Here is a 19,430-nt window from a genome sequence, read left to right on the forward strand (position 1 = left end):
CGAACTCCTGCAGAGTCTGCATCGTGATGGACAGGTCGTTCACCAGGCCCTGACTGGTCGCAGACCGCATCAAGATATCGTCCAGATACCCCAAGACAGAGATGCCCTGGGCTCTCAGTAAAGCCAGGACCGGCGCAAGCACCTTGGTGAAAACCCGCGGAGCCGAAGCGAGACCGAAGGGTAACGCCACAAATTGGTAGTGATCCTCCGCAATGGCGAATCGAAGGTACCTCTGGTGACCCTCGAAAATTGGAATGTGAAGATACGCATCCTTCAAATCGACGGAGGCCATGAATTCCCCCGGAACCAGGGCAGCCACCACCGAGCGCAGGGATTCCATGCGAAACTTGCGAACCCGCACAAAGTGGTTCAGAGCTTTCAAGTCCAGAATCGGACGTACCTTGCCCTCCTTTCTGGGCACAGTGAACAGATTGGAATAGAACCCCCGAAATCTGTCCCGATGAGGCACTGGAACCACCACTCCCTGGGCCCACAGGTCCCGCACCGCCAGGTGCAGATTCCGCAAGCGCTCCGGAGTCAGCTGAAGGTTTGAGGGGAAAAATCTGCCCGCCGGCCGAGAGAGAAACTCGATCTTGTAACCAGATCGAACGATTTCCTGAACCCACCTGTCCCGAATGCGGTCCAGCCAGGGTTGAAGAAAACCGAGCAAACGTCCCCCCACCCCAGAACTGGGTGAGGGCGTCCCTTCAGGCCGTATTGTTATGGGCAGCGGACCCGGACTGGCCGGACTTCTGCTTACCCGTCCACGGCTTCTTCTGGGAGCCTTGGCCCTTGAAGGGCTTGCCCTTATAGTGCGACCGAAAGGCACAAAAGGATCCCTGAGAGGGTCTAAACAAGGCATTCTTCTTACCACGAACAAACTTATTCTTGTGAGTCTGGGGCAAGAGAGAGTGCTCTTACCCCCAGAAATACCCTTTATCAGAGTATCCAAAGATTCGCCAAAAAGGCGAGATCCCGCGTAGGGCAAATTAGCTAAAGTCTTGCGAGAAGATTGGTCAACAGACCAACATTTCAGCCATATCAGGCGACGGTTCAATACCGCCACACTTGAAAGATGCGCAGCCAAAAGGGACCAAATCTAAGTCCGCATCACACAAATACATGACACCCTGATGAATCTGATCCACCATAGCCAAAGTTGTCGGCGGGGCAGAGTCAGCCACCAGGGTGCGCCTGAGCACCTGCGTCCAATCCGCAATAGCCTGGGCTGCCATAATGGAAGCAAAAATTGGCTTCAGCATAGAGCCAGCAACCGTATAAGAATGACGGGCCAGAGACTCCAATCTCCTGTCCGTAGGGTCCCGGAACACCGGGGTATCCTCAGCAGGGATCGCAGTGGATTTATTTAAAATCGCCACTGCATGATCCACCTGAGGCGGCACACACCAGCGCTCATCAGTGGCGGGTGTAAATGGATAACGCAGCTTGAACCTACTTGGCACAGCAAAAGGCTTTTTTAAATTGCGCCATTGCTCATCAACCGCGCGCTGAAATTCCGTAGAGCAAGGAAAAACCTGCGATGTTTTGCGTTTCCTTAGCGTCCCATAAGAGGACGTCAAACCAGGAGGACATGGTTCATCCTGCAAATGCGTTTGCTTGATAGAAGCAACCAACTCATCCATGAGTGCAAGCTCTTAGGACGAGCCAGAGGGAGAATTATCAACCCCTTCCACCTCAGCCTCCCCCTCAGACCCCACAAGGTCTAGAGATGAGTGAGACCCTGAGAAGGGCACTCCAGCCATAGCAGCCCCATCGCCCTCTGAATCAGAGGAAATAGACACTCTGGGCCGTTTTGTGGATCGATCAGCCACCAGCATCTGCACCTGAGCAGCCAAATTTGCCACAATAGTAGCCAGATCAGCCCCCTCGGGGGAAGCAGCAGCCCCTTGGCCCCCCACCAAGGCGGGAGGAAACTTGCAATCCTGAGAATCCATGCCCCAGTAGTATTAGGAAAAAAGGAGTACTGCCCCTTTAAGATCGCGGCGAGCGTAGCCCACCGCACCCACTGAATACACCGACCCCCACAGGGATAAGAACACTAGGCAAGGAATACAGGAAAATGGAAAGGTAAAAACCTGGAGAGATCACACAGGCTGCTGCCACCGATCGCTGTCCCAGAGCAAAAAGGAAGTGATGCAATGACTGACCGCCCCTGTAAAGCCTATGTAAGGCTACACAAACATGGCCGCTCGGCTGAGGACTTCATAGGCAAATAGAAAATGGCGCCGATATGTGGCCTGATCGATCGCCGCCAAAATGGCGGCGTTTGGCGCCAAAACGCCGCGCCTTACCACACAGGACCGGCCACCATCATTCTGCCGCAAAAAATAGCGGATCGCCGCACAGCATGTCCAAACCCAGACTGCCTCATGTATGCACTCAGCAGAGCAGGAGAGCCCCCCCCCCTCGCAGCCCACACACAGGCAGTAATTCCACACAGGAACTGACAGGGAGCTCAGCAGCAACACAGACATGCAGGGTCACACAGTCCCAGACTGACACCCAATAGACAGGTCCCCACATAGAGATACACTTACCAGTCCGGATGGCGTGGGGAGCCTGCTCCAGCGACCAAACCGCTGTACTGAGGACAGGGAGTGTCGCAGCCGTGACGCAATGGAACTGTGGTGCGAAACCGCAATGGCGTCCAGTGAGGTAGCCACCTCACAGATAGCATCCCTGCAGCGAACAGGGATGGGTCGTTCAATGTGCCAGGGAAACCTGTGCTGAACGCTCGATGGCAGGCTGGGAAGCCCCTGGCCCTGAGCCCTGGGATCCAGGGTGGCCAGTCCGAGACCCAGCTCCGCACGATCATCTTCATCAGAAGAAGCTAACTAATGCTGAAAATAAACAGCTAAGTAAAAGAAAGAGAAAAAAACTCCAAATAAAATCAAAAAGAGAAAAGAAGCTGAGACTGAGAGCCCCAGCACAGGAACAGCCTTGCTACTCCTAAGCTAGGCATTAGAAACTGAGTTGGGAATGCAGGAAGCAGGGAGGTATTGACTGAGAGGACCACCCCCTAGGGGTGGGATATGCTAAAAGCTTTGATATTAACTATTTTGTTGCCTAGCTACTCCTGCGGAGAAAAAGGTCAATAAGCTCATTAGTGATGAATATGAAGTGGCGGCGACTGTCGGAGGACGTAAGAGAAAAAACCTTACCGGGGGACAAAAAGGAAACTCGATCTTGTAGACGGATCAAATGACTTTGTGGACCCACTTGTCTTGTACCAGGGAAATCCATGGGTCTGGAAACCAGTGAAGACGTCCCCCGACCCGGATACGGGTAAGGGTGCACCTTCATGTAGAGGAAGCCTCGTCAGCAGGTCTGCAGAAGCCCGCTCTTGGCTTGCCAGACCAGGTTTGTTTGGATCTGCCAGAGCAGGCACTGAAAGGCTTCCAGCCCTGGTCAGTCGACCCTGAAGGACAAAAAAACTTCTTCCGAGCTGAGAAGGAAGGTTCCTTACCCTTAGTAGCCTGCGGAAGAAAGGTAAAGGTACTCTCCCCCCCCCCCCCCCCACCAGACCTTTAATTATGTCATCCAGGGTGGCTCCAAACAGGAGATTTCCTTGAAAGGGAAGATCAGTCAAGGCCTTTTTAGATTATATAAAACACACAGAGGGTGCACCGACCTAGTGCATTATCCCGAGACAAATAATTTATTAGATAAAAGCACGGTAAGTAATGTACTCACAAAAACAGCAAGAAATTGCGCATCACAGATCACTGTACATTCCATCCAATGTATCAATACGTATGGGTGTAACGGTCAGTGAATACCCCAAGGGCTGACGCGTTTTGAGGAATTCCTCTTCTTCAGAGCCACACCTGAGGCATCACAGATAAACTGCAGCCCCTGGACCACCAGCTCAGCAAAGGCAAAAGCTCTAGGTAAAGGCGTAGGAGCTTAGCTCACTCAGTCAGAGTTTGCGACATCAGGGCAATGGTAAATACCGGCCTCATTGCAGAACCAGCTAAGGTGTGCATAGTGTGGGCCACAGCCTCCACCTTCTGGTCAGCTGGGTCCTTAAAGGCCAGAGAATTTTCACTCGGAATCATGGTTGTCTTGATTAATCTGGAAACCGGAGGGTCCACCACAGTTGGAACAGTCCAATTCTTAAGGAGAGACTCCTCATAGGGGTAAGGCCTAGTAAAATGCTTAGGAACCCCACTCTTTAGAGACAATTCTATCAAAATAGTCAGGGAAAGGAAACACCTTTGCTGATCTGGATGGCTTGTGAGTGCCAAAGGGTACCTGTGACTCCGTCGCAGCTTCAGCTGCGTCCTCCATCTTCAGGGTCTCACACACAGATACAATCAGTGTATCCACCAGCACCTTTTTGTGCGCTGTCACAGATGTAGAGGAATCATCCTCACTATTACAGGATTCCAGGCGCGTAGTCGCAGACCCAGAAGGGTGAACCACATCTGCAGCAACTGAATCAGATTCAGGATCTGATGAGACAGATGAGGTAGGGGAAGGCGGAGGGGGCATTTTGCTAGCCCGTGGCCCGTAAGCCGTCTCCACCCGGGACACAATGGACTCCAGGACCGCCATAAGTGCATGGATAGATGGTTGGGACCCGGAGGGTCCCGCAGCCTCAGAGAAGGGATCCAGCGGTGAGACGTGCTCGAAAAAGACTCCATGAGTCACCAGGGGGACCCCACAAAAAGCGTAACACACTGCTAAGCGACAACCCCCACCAGACTCACCACCCATCGACACAGGCACCAGCAATCACCAGAAGAATCTGCACTAGACGTACGGAGATCAGGAAACTAAATGACCCAGGAGTCAGCACCAGGGGATAAGGAGGGGTTCCCACCGCAGAAATCTCCGCCCATAGGGCTGCACTGTCATAGCTGCTGCTATTTGCAATGGCAAACAACAAGAAAATGCGTTTCGGGGATCCCCACTGTCTCGTCTAAATAGGCAGGAAAGGGGAACACCTTAGTCACCAAATTGCACCGATGCAGCCAACGCAGCATTAGCTGTGTCCTCTAATTTTCAAGTTTTCCGCACTGATACAATCAGAGCCTCTACAAGCACCTTTTCACGTGCGGTCTGCAGGAACGCGCTGGCTGGGCTGGTGGGGAACACTTGATCTAGATTATCCAGCCCTTCGCCCCGCAGTTGATTGTAGATCTCCCAAGAGAAAACAAAAAATGATGTAAGAAAGGACAAAATTGCTAGGACCAGAGATCCCAGCCGGGAGCCTAGGTCCTTTCTCCTGACTAGACAGATTAAAACAGATTACCTAAAGCAGAGAAGGGGGTTATATACCAGCTGAGGACGGCCCAAAGGCAAAGCCAGGGTTTTTTTGTTATGCCTAGTCCTACTCCTGGAGGAGGCAATATAACTCATTAGTTAGGATTTATAGAGCGCTGTGTCCGTTGATGAAGGAAGGAGAAAAGGTATTTAGAGGCATTGATTAAAAAAAAAAAAAAAAAAAAACACTCATCTCTGGATAAAGGAGAGGGGCTGGCAGGGAAATTATATTTTAAGGTTAAAACCACATTAAACTGGTTTCTATCAGCTAAATGGTTTAGTTTATTCCTCTCTCACTTTCTTGCCTTACTCTACGTTGTCTATTCTTTATTCGCATTTTTTTTTAAACAAACTCTTTATAAAGAAACCTTTAGAGCCGGTTCACATAGGCGCGACCCGACTTGCCGGGGCGACCTGTGAAGTCGCGGTGCGCAACTCGCACCGCGACCCCGGAACGGCATGCACGGACTTCATATCATTGAAGTCAATGCAGGTCGCTCCAGGTCGCCCCAAAGTAGTACAGGACCCTTTTTCTAAGTCGGAGCGACTTGTGTCGCTCCTATTAGAACGGGTCCTGTGCTAATCTATGGCAGGCGACCCACGGCGACTTGTCAGGCACCCAGGTCGCCTGACAAGTCGCCCCAGTGTGAACCGGCTCTTATAGGGAAATAAATAATGTGGAGCCAGTAACATTTTCTAAATACAGCCATAATAAAAACATAAAAATCAGCACAAAAAGACATAGCACAGTCAAGTAAGATGTGTCCCTTGTGCTGATGCAGCTTTTATTAGGCAAAATCTTCCTCCTTCCACAACTCTAATCTTCCGGTACAGTGAGGATTAATAGAACTAAGGGGCTAGCAAAGGCTCTCATCTAAAGTGCCTGACTATGAAGGCCCATTCCACCCAGCTTCACCATTATTATAAGCCGTACTACAGCATCAATGAAGGGAAGCTGTGGACCTATCAATCATCCGCCCCACCCTCCATCAATAGAAGTTGCAGTATGTCTTATATCAATGGCGGCATTGAGCGAAGAATGCCCATATAGTCGTGCACTCTGGGTGATAGCTAAACTTTAATGATAATTCACTTTAGGAGTGTCTTGTAACATGTCCCCAGTCTTTGACAATCTCCTACAGCATGTCTGCAAACTTGACCATCTTCTGTAGCACGCCGCACTCAATCTACTGTAGTATGTCCAGTTTTCTGTAATAATGACATGCCCTAAACATTATGTGCAGCCCATTGGTAACCTTAGGCGGCCACACTTAAGGCCCTCTATATAAAGCACGTAGACAACCAATGCTTTAAAAGCTCAATTTATTATAAGTGGCGGGTTATTTTACCTCTACAGACTCACATCACAAAGCTATCTCAGCATATTCCTATTTTCAAAAAAAAGTGATGGTCATTTTTAGCCGAGTTCAATGAAATTTGAATACTACAGTCACATGACTGAAAAAAAAAGCCCTAGGCTGGAGGTAAAGTTTTGTGACTTGAGTATGTCTTAATCTCATGATAATTATCTCCTATAAATGTTCAATTCTCAAACATAATTACGGTCCAACACATGCTTCTTGCTACAAACAGCAAAGCTCATGCTCCCTCCTTAGTGGACAGCTCTGCAAAGGACCCCTATAGAGAGATCACTGCTTCTACAGAGTAATGATCCTTTTCTAAAGTATGCTGGCAAAGGACAGGTTTTTCTACCCAAACTATTACTTTAAGACAATTGACTTTGACTATTTGGGCTTCACACTTTAAAAACAGCTTCTTAAAGCACATACGTAAAGCAATATACAGAATTCCAAGTCAATACAGGTGTAATATTCCCCTAAAAAAGGATATTTTCAAAAGAAAAATTGCCTGTGGAAAATACCTACCTGATACAGCCGAATAATGTGGGGGTGACAAAGCATTTTCATAATCTGCACCTCACGGAATATTTTTTTCAGATTTTCCCCATCTAGCTTGGTCTTGTCAATGATTTTGATGGCAACCTGCAATAGCAAAAAAAATAATGTTCAATGGACAGAGCAACAAGGACCCTAAACTACTGATCTATTTCCTTCCGTTAAATGGATAATGCTATGCTTGTGACGCCCCATTCTGATCAGATACTAGCTAAAAGAAAGGTAAATGATGGGGTGCTTGAGACTATGGGACAGTAGACCAGGAACATACAAGTGAAAAAAGGTTACCTCTGTGCCCCAAACCACATAAATGTATTCATAGCAGAATGTGTCAGACTAGGAATCATTCAATAAAGCTGCTGCATCACTTTTCTTCATTAATCCCTTTTGTCAATGTACTGCGCCAAACTTATGACGTATTCATAACACTTCTGGTTCGGACAGCGTCTTCTACACCAAATTCAGGTAGTACTAAAAAGCGCCACTTTTACTTGTGGCACAATGAATTTGCCAAATTCAAAATACAATGCCAACAGTTCATAACTTAGAAAAGTGGAGCTAATGGAAACCAACTCTCTTTTAGCAAACAGAGAGAAACAGGCACAGACAGATTTTGAGAAAGTGTCTCATATGCATTCTAAAAGGTGGCACAGTATGTGTCAGATTCAAGTACAAGCTCTAGACAGGTACATGAATTATCCGCTTGCCGACTGCCGCAAGTACATATACTGCAGCGGTCAGCCCCGGCCAGGCAAAGTGACGTACCGGTACGTCACTAGCCTGTGAGCCAATAGGGGGCGAGCGTGTGCCGCCGGAGGCGCGCTCCTGCCCCCGCTCGTTCACGGACACCTCCGCGAGTGACCGGCGGACCCCGATGTCCGCCGGTCACTCGCGATCGTCCGCTGTGAAGGGAGAAAGGCAGGCGGCTAATGTAAACAAAGCCGCCTGTCATTCTTCCCTGTGTAACAGCAGAGATCATAAGGTCCTGCTATGTAGGACCGTTGATCTGTGCTGTTACATGTAAAGCCACATCCCTGCAGTTAGAAACACGCCCCTAGGGACACACTTAACCCCTCCTTCTCCAATAAAGTTAACCCCTTCCCTGCCAGTGTCATTTTTACAGTAACAGTGCATATGTATAGCACTGATTACTGTAGTAATGTCACTCGTACCCCCAAAAGTGTCAAAAATGTCAGTCAAGGGTTCGATCTGTCCGCTGCAATGTCGCAGTCCCGCAAAAAAAAAAAAAAACGCAGATCGCCGCCATTATTTGTTAAAAAAAAAAACACAAACACAACAAAAATGACAAAAATCTTTCCCTTAGTTAGTAAACGCAATAGCGTTTGCGCAAACCAATCAAAATACGCTTATTGTGATTTTTTTTACCAAACATATGTAGCAGAAAACAAATTGGCCAAAAATGTTAAAAAATTTTGATTTTTACATTTTTTTTGGGGGGGGGGGGAGTTTCATATAAAAAAATGTGAAAAATATTGTTATTTTTGCAAAATTGTCGCTCTTTTTTTGTTTATAGCGCATGATCAAAAAAAAATAAATAAAAATCGCACAGGTGATCAAATACCACCAAAAGAAAGCTCTGTTTGTGGGGAAAAAAAGGACGTCAAATTAGTTTAGGTACAGCATCGCACGACCGTGCAATTGTCCGTTAAATTCACGTAGTGCCGAATCGCAAAAAAGGGCCTGGTCAGGAAGGGGGTAAAATCTTCCAGGGGCTTAAGTGGTTATGGTGCATAGAACGCATGAGAGACACCTTCGCAAAATCTGTCTGCGTCAGTCTATATGAATTCCAGGGATTGATTCTTTGTTATATCTTTTCTTTTTTCTTTGTGATTCCCAAAACAAAAACACCACTTAACACTTTAAAATTGGAGTCAAATAAATAAGAATTACATATACATTTTTAGAATTTTCACTTTCAGATGGATGGATGGATGGATGGGTGTGTGTTTCTTTTTTCTTACCCATTATATTTACATATACAAGATACAATGAAGCTTTCAGGTGGTATTTCAATATCTCTAAGCCAACATGTTGTATGGCATGTACATGTGGGTGATTAGGATAAAGAATGATAACACTGTGTTATCCTAACCATGATATAACAAACCAACCCCTTACCATCTGCCACTTTCTACATGTAGGAATAGAATATGCACATGCCAACAATTCAAGTATCTTTACTTTGTCCTCAGCTCATTTTCCACATCATCTTAACCCCTTCAGCCCCAGAAGGTTTTACCCCCTTCATGACCAGGCCATTTTTTGCAATACGGCACTGTGTTAATTTAAATGACAAATTTCACAGTTGTGCAACACTGTAGCCAAATAAATTTGATGTCCTTTTTTCCCCACAAATAGAGCTTTCTCCTTTGGCGGAATTTGATCCCCTCTGCGGTTTTTATTTTTTGCGCTATGAACAAAAAAATGACAGACCATTTTGAAAAAAATATACATATATTTTGCTTTATGCTATAAAACACAGGCAATAAAAAAAATGTAAAAAATCTAATTTCTTCATCAATTTAGGCCAATATGTATTCTGCTACATATTTTTGGTAAACAAAATCCCAATGAGCGTATATTGATTGGTTTGCACAAACGTTAAAGCGTCTACAAACTATAGGAAATTTTAATGGAAATTGTATTTTTTACTAGTAACGGCGATCAGCGACTTATAGTAGGACTGCAACATTGAGGTGGACAATTTGGATACTAAGTGACACTTTTTTGGGGAACAGTAACACCAATACAGTGATCAGTGCTAAAAATATGCACTGTTATTGTACTGACACTGGCAGGGTCGGTAAGGTGTTAACATCAGGGGCAATCAAAGGGTTAAATGTGTCCCTAGGGAGTGCTTTCTAACTGTGGGGGGAGGGGGTTCTTGTACTGTAAGACGACAGAGATCCGTGTTCCTGCTTAGAAGACACACAGGATCTCCGTCTTTTGTGATCTGCCTTGTTTACATGGGCAGACCGCTGTTCTGTCTGCCTTGGGAACGATCGGCGGGTCCCGGTGGACATCGGGTCCAATCACAGCAGGAATGGGTGGCCAGCGCCGCACATGCACACCCCAGACCCAAAGAAAAAAAATCAGGTACGTGATTTCGCACTAAAGGGCCGTCCTGTCGCAGAATATGTACATGGGGCGGTCCTTAAGTGGTTGTAAACCTTCGTCACAAAATTTGAACAAAATACATACAGTAGGAAAAGAATTGAACACGTCACCATTTTTCTAGGTAAATAGATTTCTAAAGGTGCTATTAACATTAAACTTTCACCACATGGCAGTAACAACCCACAAAACCCATACATACTGTTCTGGACATTTTATAGATAGGCAGCTCTCATCCTCATATTGATTAGTGCTTCCAAATAATAACTAGTGCAGTAGGGAACAGACACAAAAAGGATACACTCCGCATCTTTCCAAAATAACTGTTCTGTTTTATTTGACACAATCGAAGGCTTTTATCCACATGATTATGTAGGTATCACATTCATTTTACAATTGTATTTTTATGGTAATAAGGGGCGCAACATAGGCAGGTTAAGCCCCCGTTCACACTAAGGCGACCTGTGAGGCGACCTGGTCGCCTCACAGGTCGCCTTCCATAGGGAAGCTGCGGACCCGTTCTAATAGGAGCGACACAAGTCGCTCCGACTTAGAAAAAGGGTCCGGAGCTTCTTTGGGGCGACCCGGAAGCGACCGCCATAGACTTCAATGCTGTGAAGTCCGTGGCGGCCGCTCAGAGGACGCGGCGCGCTGCTCGCACCGCGACCTCGGAGGTCGCCACCCGAAGTCGGATCGCCCCTATGTGAACGGGGCCAATTCTAATCAGGACTCGAAAGAATGCAAACATGTATTGAAAACATTATTAGTGCCGTGTGCTCAATAAGTGCAATGTGCAATACATACAAAATAAAATATAATAATATACAGGACGTACAAACTTCCTTTACAATCTCCCCTCTTTAAATCAATATTTTGATCCCTAACCATACCCTGCTTTTACCTTTAAGGCTAAGTTCACATGTAGGCGTTTTGGGGCGTTTTTGGGGAGTTTTTCTGCTTTAGGATCAGCTCAAAAAACGCCCAACAAGACAAATCCTATTCATTTCAATGGCCCCTGTTCACATCTGAGCGTTTTGACGTTTTAAGCAAAACGCCCAACGCTCAAAAAAGTACACGAGCTTCTTTTTGGGCAGATTACAGGTGTTTTTATTTTTTTCCATTGGTCACTAGTCAACTTAAAAACGTCTGCACAAAAATGCCTGTAAAAACGCCTAAAAAAAAACGCCCATAAAAACGCCTGTAATTAGCAACGCCAAGATGTGAACGTAGCCTAACACGGAACCACAAATTGCTTTGGTGGAGGTAATTCCGGCCAAAGAGGCAAACTTCATCGTGGAGAAAAATAGCTGAGAGCAGCTTTTTCATTACAAAATGGCTTTTCATTGTAAAAATAAAAAAACTATTGAAAAACAAAAAATATATTTACTGAGTAATTGGCTGTACACTCCTGTGGCCAGTATGGCCTTCTAGCTTAACTGTGGACATACTGACCAATCCACAAGTCACCTGGCTTTAGTTTATGAGATCCTTCCAAACTTTTAAGATCTGGAATTGGGGAGAAAACACATAAATGATTTTGTCAAAATCTTAAAAGATCAGCAACATTTTCTGTGAGATCTAATGGAGGCGTTCAGTTGCTGGGACAAATATAACACCCGTCCCTAACCAAATCTCATAGGGAGAGAGTCCAATATCCTCTTAACCACTTAAGCCCCGGAGGATTTGGCTGCTAAAGGACCAGGGGTTTTTTTGCGATTTTTTACTGCGTGACTTTAACGGACAATTGCGCGGTCGTGCGACGCTGTACCTAAACGAATTTGACGTCCTTTTTTTCCCACAAACAGAGCTTTCTTTTGGTGGTATTTGATCACCTGTGCGATTTTTTGATCACGCGCTATAAACAAAAAAAGAGCGACAATTTTGCAAAAATAACAATATTTTTCACATTTTTTTTATATGAAATTCCCCAAAAAAAAAAGTAAAAATCAAAATTTTTTAACATTTTTCGGCCAATTTGTTTTATGCTACCTATGTTTGGTAAAAAAAATTGCAAAAAGCGTATTTTGATTGGTTTGCGCAAAAGTTATCGCGTTTACTAACAAAGGGAAAGATTTTTGTCATTTTTGGTGTTTTTTTTTTTAACGCGTAATGGCGGCGATCTGAGATTTTTTTTCGGTACTGCGACATTGCGGCGGACAGATCGGACCCTTGACTGACATTTTTGACACTTTTGGGGGTACCAGTGACATTACTGCAGTAATCAGTGCTATACATATGCACTGTTACTGCAAAAATGACACTGGCAGGGAAGGGGTTAACTTTATTGGACAGGGAGGGGTTAAGTGTGTCCTAGGGGCGTGATTCTAACTGTGTAGGGACATTCCTATTGGTGTAAAAGCAAAGATCAACCGTTCTACATAGTAGAACGGACAGATCTTCACTTTTACACAGGGAGAACTGACAGGCAGCTTGTTTACACAAGCTGCTCTGTCTTTCTCCCTTCACAGGAGCGATCGCAGTGTGACTGGCGGACATCGAGTCCGCCGGTCACACGCACTGACTTGTCTGTGAACGAGCCGCGGCGGGCGCGCGCCCGCCCGCGATAGGCTCGCAAGTCAGTGACAGGCGAGTGACGTACCGATACGTCACTCTGCCTGGCCGGGGCTGACCGCCGCAGTATATAGTCGTGCGGCGGTCGGCAACCGGTTAAGGACTTATTAAAAAAATATAAACACATTCAGGTAATAGTTTTCTAGTTTCTTACTCTACACAAAAAAACCAAAACAGATTAGATCAGAAAAATAAGTTATATGCAATAAAATGTAATGACACAGGGAAAAAGTATTGAACAGATGAAGAAAGGGAGGCGCAAAAAGGAATGGAAATTCAAGACACAGGCTGAAATCTATCTGTAATTAGAAAGTAATCCTGCCCTTTGTCAGTGCAAATTAATATCAGCTGCTTCAGTCTCAGCTGGTGGCCTATAAAAAGGTCTCTCATTACAAAGGTGTAACACAAGAAACATCTCATGATGAGTAAAAGCAAAAAGCTCTCTCAAGAGCATTGCAACCTTATTGTTGCAAAACATACTGATGGCATTGATTACAGAAGAATTTTTGAACTTCTGAATCTTCCAGTGAGCACTGTTGGGGTCATAATCCGGAAGAGGAAAAAACATAATTTCACCATAAACCGGCCACGACCAGGTGCTCCTTAGATTTCTGACAGAGAAGTGAAAAGAATTATCTGAAGAGTTGTCCAAGAGCCAAGGACTACTTGTGGAGAGCTCAGAAAGACCTGGAATTGTTTCAAAGTAAAACAATAAGTAATGCACTCCGCCACCATGGCCTGTATGCACACTCACCATGCAAGCCTCCTTTCCTGAAGAAAAAGCATGTTGAAGCTTGTTTAGTTTTCTGCACAATGTTTAGACAAGCCTGTGAAATACTGAGAGAATATAGTATGGTCGAGTGAGACCAAAATGTAACTCTTTGGGTGCCCCAATACACACCTTGTTTGGAGGTCACCCCCAAAACACCCAAATACCTACAGTGAAGTTTGGAGGTGGGGACACCATGGTGTGGGGCTGTTTTTCAGCATAGAGTACTGGCAAACTTCATGTGATTAAAGGAAGGATAAATAGAAAAATGTACCAAGACATTCTTGATAAAAATCTGCTGCCATCTACCAGGATGATGAAGATGAAACGAGGGTGGACATTTCAGCAAGACAATGATCCCAAAACACAAAGCCAAGGAAACTCTACATTGGTTTACAAGATAGAAAATAAAGCTGCTAGATTGGCCCAGCCAATCACCTGACTTTTTATCAAATAGAAAATATATGGAAAGAACTAAAAATCAGAGTTCATAGAAGAGGTCCACGGAACCTTCAAAATTTGAAGACCGACAGTGTAGAAAAATGGGCCAAAATCATACCTGAGCAATGCATGCGGCATGTCATTCCATTTTATTACACATAACTTAATTTCTAAACGTATTTGGTTTTGGTTTCTTTGTATGCATGGATTGTTACCGACATGTGATGAAAATTTCATGTTAATATCCCCTTTAGAAATAGATTTACCTAGAAAAATGGTGATGTGTTCAATACTTTTTTACCCACTGTATCTGTAGTGTTTACCCTGTTTCTCTCCAAAGCTCCAAGTGTTGTTTCTCTTTGGTGCTTCAATCCTCTGTTATACAGCTTGTCTATTTAGAATATAGCTCTGCATGTTCCTTCATTGGAGCAGGGGGGGGGGGGGGGGTCCCTTTTCCTCCAATCACCTCTCACACAGTGTATAAGAGCTATAACTGCAGGTCATCACCCACTCCTCTGTACTCCTCACAGATGCAGAAGGATTTTACCACAGATCTACACTTGAAGGGTTGTAAACAAAAGAAGACTGCAGATAAACAAGTAAAACTTATGCAGGAGGATTTCTTTTATCCCGGTGTATCATCCGAGGCTATTTACTTCACTGGGTATATGTGAGGGTTTACAACTACTTCAAGATTGCATTCAGATTATAGCGATTTATGCACAGTAGTGCTGCAGCGATGCGTCAACGAAATTGATTACGTCGACTACAGAAATACGCCGACGTGCGTGAAAGGCGTCGACATGTCATGTCACACGCCCCCTGCTCGCATTGCCGGCCAGGCCGCTGCATTGATTGGGGCCGCTGCAGGCTGCACTGCCCCGCTCCCCGCTGCGCTCCAGTCCAGAGTGCCCGGCTCTTCTACGTCAGCCGATGTGAGAGGCATGACGTCCCGGGGTGGCTGTGCCTGCGCATCAACTGAGCTGACTCTCTGTGGCTGCAGACTGCCGCAAACGCTGATGATCCCTCCCACTGTCCCACACAGACAAGACGTCACGCGCCAAACCAGCAGCATCATGTGATCGCAGGTGAGCCTGAGGGGTCTGCACTGGGAGGGGGGCTTACTAAGTGGTCTGTACTAGGTGGGAGGGCTTACTGAGGGGTCTGCACTGGGAGGGGGGCTTACTGAGGGGTCTGTACTGGGAGGGGGGCTTACTGAGGGGTCTGCACTGGGAGGGGGCTTACTAAGTGGTCTGTACTAGGTGGGAGGGCTTACTGAGGGGTCTGCACTGGGAGGGGGGCTTACTGAGGGGTCTGTACTAGGTGGGAGGGCTTACTGAGGGGTCTGCACTGGGAGGGGGGCTTACTAAGTGGTCTGTACTACGTGGGAGGGCTTACTGAGGGGTCTGTACTGGGAGGGGGCTTACTGAGGGGTCTGTACTAGGTGGAAGGGCTTACTGAGGGGTCTGTACTGGGAGGGGACTTACTGAGGGGTCTGTACTGGGAGGGGGCTTACTGAGGGGTCTGTACTAGGTGGGAGGGCTTACTGGAGGGGTCTGTACTGGGAGGAGGGGTCTGTACTTTTTGTTATTCAAAGGATTAATTAGCTAATCAAAAAAAGAACACTCAAGCAAAAAAATTAAAATAAAAATAATCGCTAGATTAGTCGCAACACATATATGGCATCCCATTAAATGCAATGAACTGCGCTAAGTGCAACAAAACACCGCAAAGTAGCTTGTGAATCTTCGAGCTTCATGTGTTTTTGCACACAAAAAAGCGCATCTGTTTTGCTGAGTTTGGGGTGCCAATAATGAATGGAACCACAAGTACAACATGCATTTCTTTGGGAGATTTTGTGCAAGTTCACAAAACACTATAATACTGCCTTTAACAAAGATGGATGCTTTCAGATGTGATATACTGAACACCTGGGCATTATGAAGAACCCCTCTAACTCCAAGGGGGTACCCTCAGGCAGAAATGAGATGTGTTTTCATAGTGTGAGTGTATAAAAGTAAAACTAAGGTCTCATTCTTTTTCTTTAAAAATAACAAACACCTTCTACTGCACAGAGCAGGTAAGTATATCGCACAGAGCAGCCCAGATCCTCCTCTTCTTGGGTCCCTCGCCGGCGCTCCTGGCCCCTACCTTCTGCTGATTGCCCCCCCAGAAAGCAGCTTGCTATGGGGGCCCCGGGCCAAGCCACAGCTCTGTGCATCTATTCAGACATGGAGCTGCAGTTCGCTCTGCCCCCTCTCTCCTCATTGGCTAGCTGACTTTGACAGCAGTGAGAGCCAATGGTGCCACTGCTGTGTCTCATCCATTTAGGACAGAGTGTGCCAGACGGTCAAGTCTCTCGTGCACATCATTGGATGGAAATGGGGCTCAGTTAAGTATTAGGGGGGGCTACCGCAAACAGGTTTTTTTTTTCTTAGTGCATAGAGTGCATTAAAGGAGTTGTAAAGTCAGGAAGGATTTTTTATATTCATGCATTCTTTGCATTAAGATAAACAGCCTTCTGTGTGTAGCAGCCCCCCCCCCCCCAGCACTTACCTATGCCCCCTCTCTCTCCAGCGATGTCCAGGAGTCCCTCAGCCATCTTGGGACTCTCCCTCCTGATTGGCTGAGATACTGCCGCGGCGCAATTTACAATCACTTTAAGATTTAAAAAGAAAAACACACAAAAAAGACCACCTTCTGCCTTTACAATCACTTTAGGGGGGACTATAAGGTTTTTGGATTCATTTTACTAGGATTTTAAAACTCTATATATGTAGTGCATACATATAACAAACATAGGAGGCGCCATGTAGGGAAAAGGAAAACTATTATCCTGCTGTTTGCTATGGAGGTAAAGGGGATGTTTAGAGGCCATTCCTAGCTAGGAATTACTAGACAGAAACTCTGAACACAGACAAATCCCTTGCCAAGAATGTTGGGCGGTCACATATCTCACTCACCTTTCCAAACATTCAAGTAAAGATTTGTCCCCTTTACAGCACCCAACATTTATACCAAATAAAGAACTGTACAATTGAACTTACTCCGTGGACAATGTTTTTTGGTGAATTGCTTGTTTAGGGGTTTCACTTGTTCTGGTAGGTTGCCTACAATTTTCAACATTTGTAGATTTGAAAGGATTCCTTTTAATTATGAATAATCAACTTTAACCATGAAGTTATAGCGCCACCTTCAGGAGTAGGACAATAGGCAAAAAAAAAAAAAACCCTAAAAAAAAGGGGGTGGCCCACGACGGAGGCCAAAATCCTTTTTTCACTGTTAGGCAGCTCAGTTAATCACAAAGCAGTATACAGTATAAGAACAACGAGAATAACCAAAGGGGAGGGGCCCTTCCATGAACACTGAAAAAAGGATTTTACGAGGAGTACAAAAAAAATCCTATTTTCTCTTTCATTCATTTAAGGGCACAGCTGAGATCTTGATCTCTGACCATTGGGACATCCCAAAGCAGTGTCTACTGCGGGATGGAAAGAAACTCCTCCCCAAAAACAGGCACTATACAAAACCACCCAACATAAGTAAAATCTGCAATGTAGTTCGGGACCTTCAGCACAGAAAGAGACCTTCAAAGAGAAACTTAATGTGATGAAATGGCCCTAAAGGCCTAAAAATCTGCACCAGCACACTCGGACAGAGCCAGAAGTACCAACAGAAGCAGTGAAAAAACCCAAGGCACTGGAACCAGAGATAAGGGGACAATGTTCCGGGAACGTAGAAAGCCTTATCCTCCAGCCACAGGTAACACTCTCCTGGCTATATTGTACTTTATGTACGTGCTAGAAGAAGGAAGTTGTGTTCATTGGTTGGTATGTGGTTATCCCCCAAAATCTTTCAGTTCCTTCAGTAATGACCTACACCTGATACTTGGGCAGACACGATGAACTGACCTGGACTAGCACTCACTGCAAACTATTCCCATAAGACAGAATTAAAGCTTCAGACCTCAATACCTCAACATGCAAATAAAGGCTCAGAAAGGGAAAAGATAAAACATCCAACTACTATAGAAGGTTGTGCAGACCGAACCACAAAAATCACCTTCTATACAAACCTATCAAGGATTGGGAAGCCTGCAGAACAAAAAAGGGTAAAAACAACATAGGAGGCACAAGCGATGAAACAGATCTGAAGTTCATACAAGGTCTAGTTATCTCACAAAGACTAACCAGGGACAACTTCAGTTCGCAAAACAGATAAGATATACAATACAGCATGACAAAGTGATAATAAAAGCAAGCTACTTTTTGTATTCTAAAATAAAAAAGTTGTTATACTTACCTGCTCTGTGCAACCATATTACACAGAGCAGTCCCTTATCTTCTATTTCTTAGTCCCCTGACGGCGCTCTTTCCTTCACTTTCTTTAGAGTGCCCCCCTCAGCAAGCCGTGTGCCGAGAGGACACTTCTGTGCGCATGCTCCCAAGCCAGGCTGTGTGCATCCAGACAAGCACAGCATAGCTAGGCTCCCTCCTTACAGCATTTGGTTAACAGCAGCAGGAGTGTTTGACTCTTAAGCCTCGTACACACGCAACGATTATTGGCTAACCGATCGGCCGTCTTTTGTCCAGTGTTGTTGTGTTGGTTGAAATGTGCTCTAGACTGCACACGAATTTTCTCGGCCAACAAAAACCAACTTCAGAAGTGATGTCATGTTATGGTTTACTTTCCCTGTGTTTTTTCTTCTCTGAGCATGCCCAGTCTTGCTCATCAGATTTTTGTCTGCCGAAATCTGTACTGACTGACGGAAAATCAGCCGTTCTGTTGACGGCCAACAAAAATTTTATAGCATGCACACCAGATTTTGTTCGGCCGAAAAGTCGCAGTCGGTTGTCGGAAGCATCATATTAACAAGCCGAAAATCAGCCGATCGGACGTTGGCCGAAAATTCACGGCCAACAATCTTTGCGTGTGTACGAGGCATTAGGGTGTCCTATGGGAGCAGAAAGAGTAGCACAGCCTATGAATGAGTTACAGGAGGCAGGTAAGTAGTTAGGGATGGGGGATCAACCAAGTAGTGGGATGTTTTTCAGGGCAAGCATTAAAAGGTAAAAAACATTTTGTCTTTAGAACCACTTGAAGTGGTAACAGAATACTTCTAGTCGAATACAGCACAGGATACACCCATCCAGAGAAAAAACTCTAACAGACATGCAATTAAGTGGAGCCACCGTCGAGAAGAAAATAAATCCAGAAAAAGAGCAAACATACCATCCCCTGAAAGCAGCAGGTCAAAGTCCCAAAGCTGCCTGTGCCCCAAAGACCTGAACTAGAAAAAAACATTGCAT

The 19,430-nt window shown here is 45.5% G+C and overlaps 1 protein-coding gene across 2 annotated transcripts in view; it reads right to left on the reverse strand.

Moving 5' to 3' along the window:
• The window catches only part of SIK3 (SIK family kinase 3), a 390,005-nt gene that overhangs the window by 249,214 nt on the left and 121,361 nt on the right, over positions 1–19,430 (reverse strand). For both annotated transcript variants that reach the window (XM_082274215.1, XM_082274214.1), the window contains exon 2: positions 7,176–7,292. In XM_082274215.1, the coding sequence (XP_082130341.1) occupies positions 7,176–7,292 (117 nt within the window). The remainder of the gene's footprint in view (positions 1–7,175; positions 7,293–19,430) is intronic.

Source organism: Pelophylax lessonae (genome assembly GCF_965119305.1).
Source record: "Pelophylax lessonae genome assembly, chromosome: 12".
Taxonomy (NCBI): domain Eukaryota; kingdom Metazoa; phylum Chordata; class Amphibia; order Anura; family Ranidae; genus Pelophylax; species Pelophylax lessonae.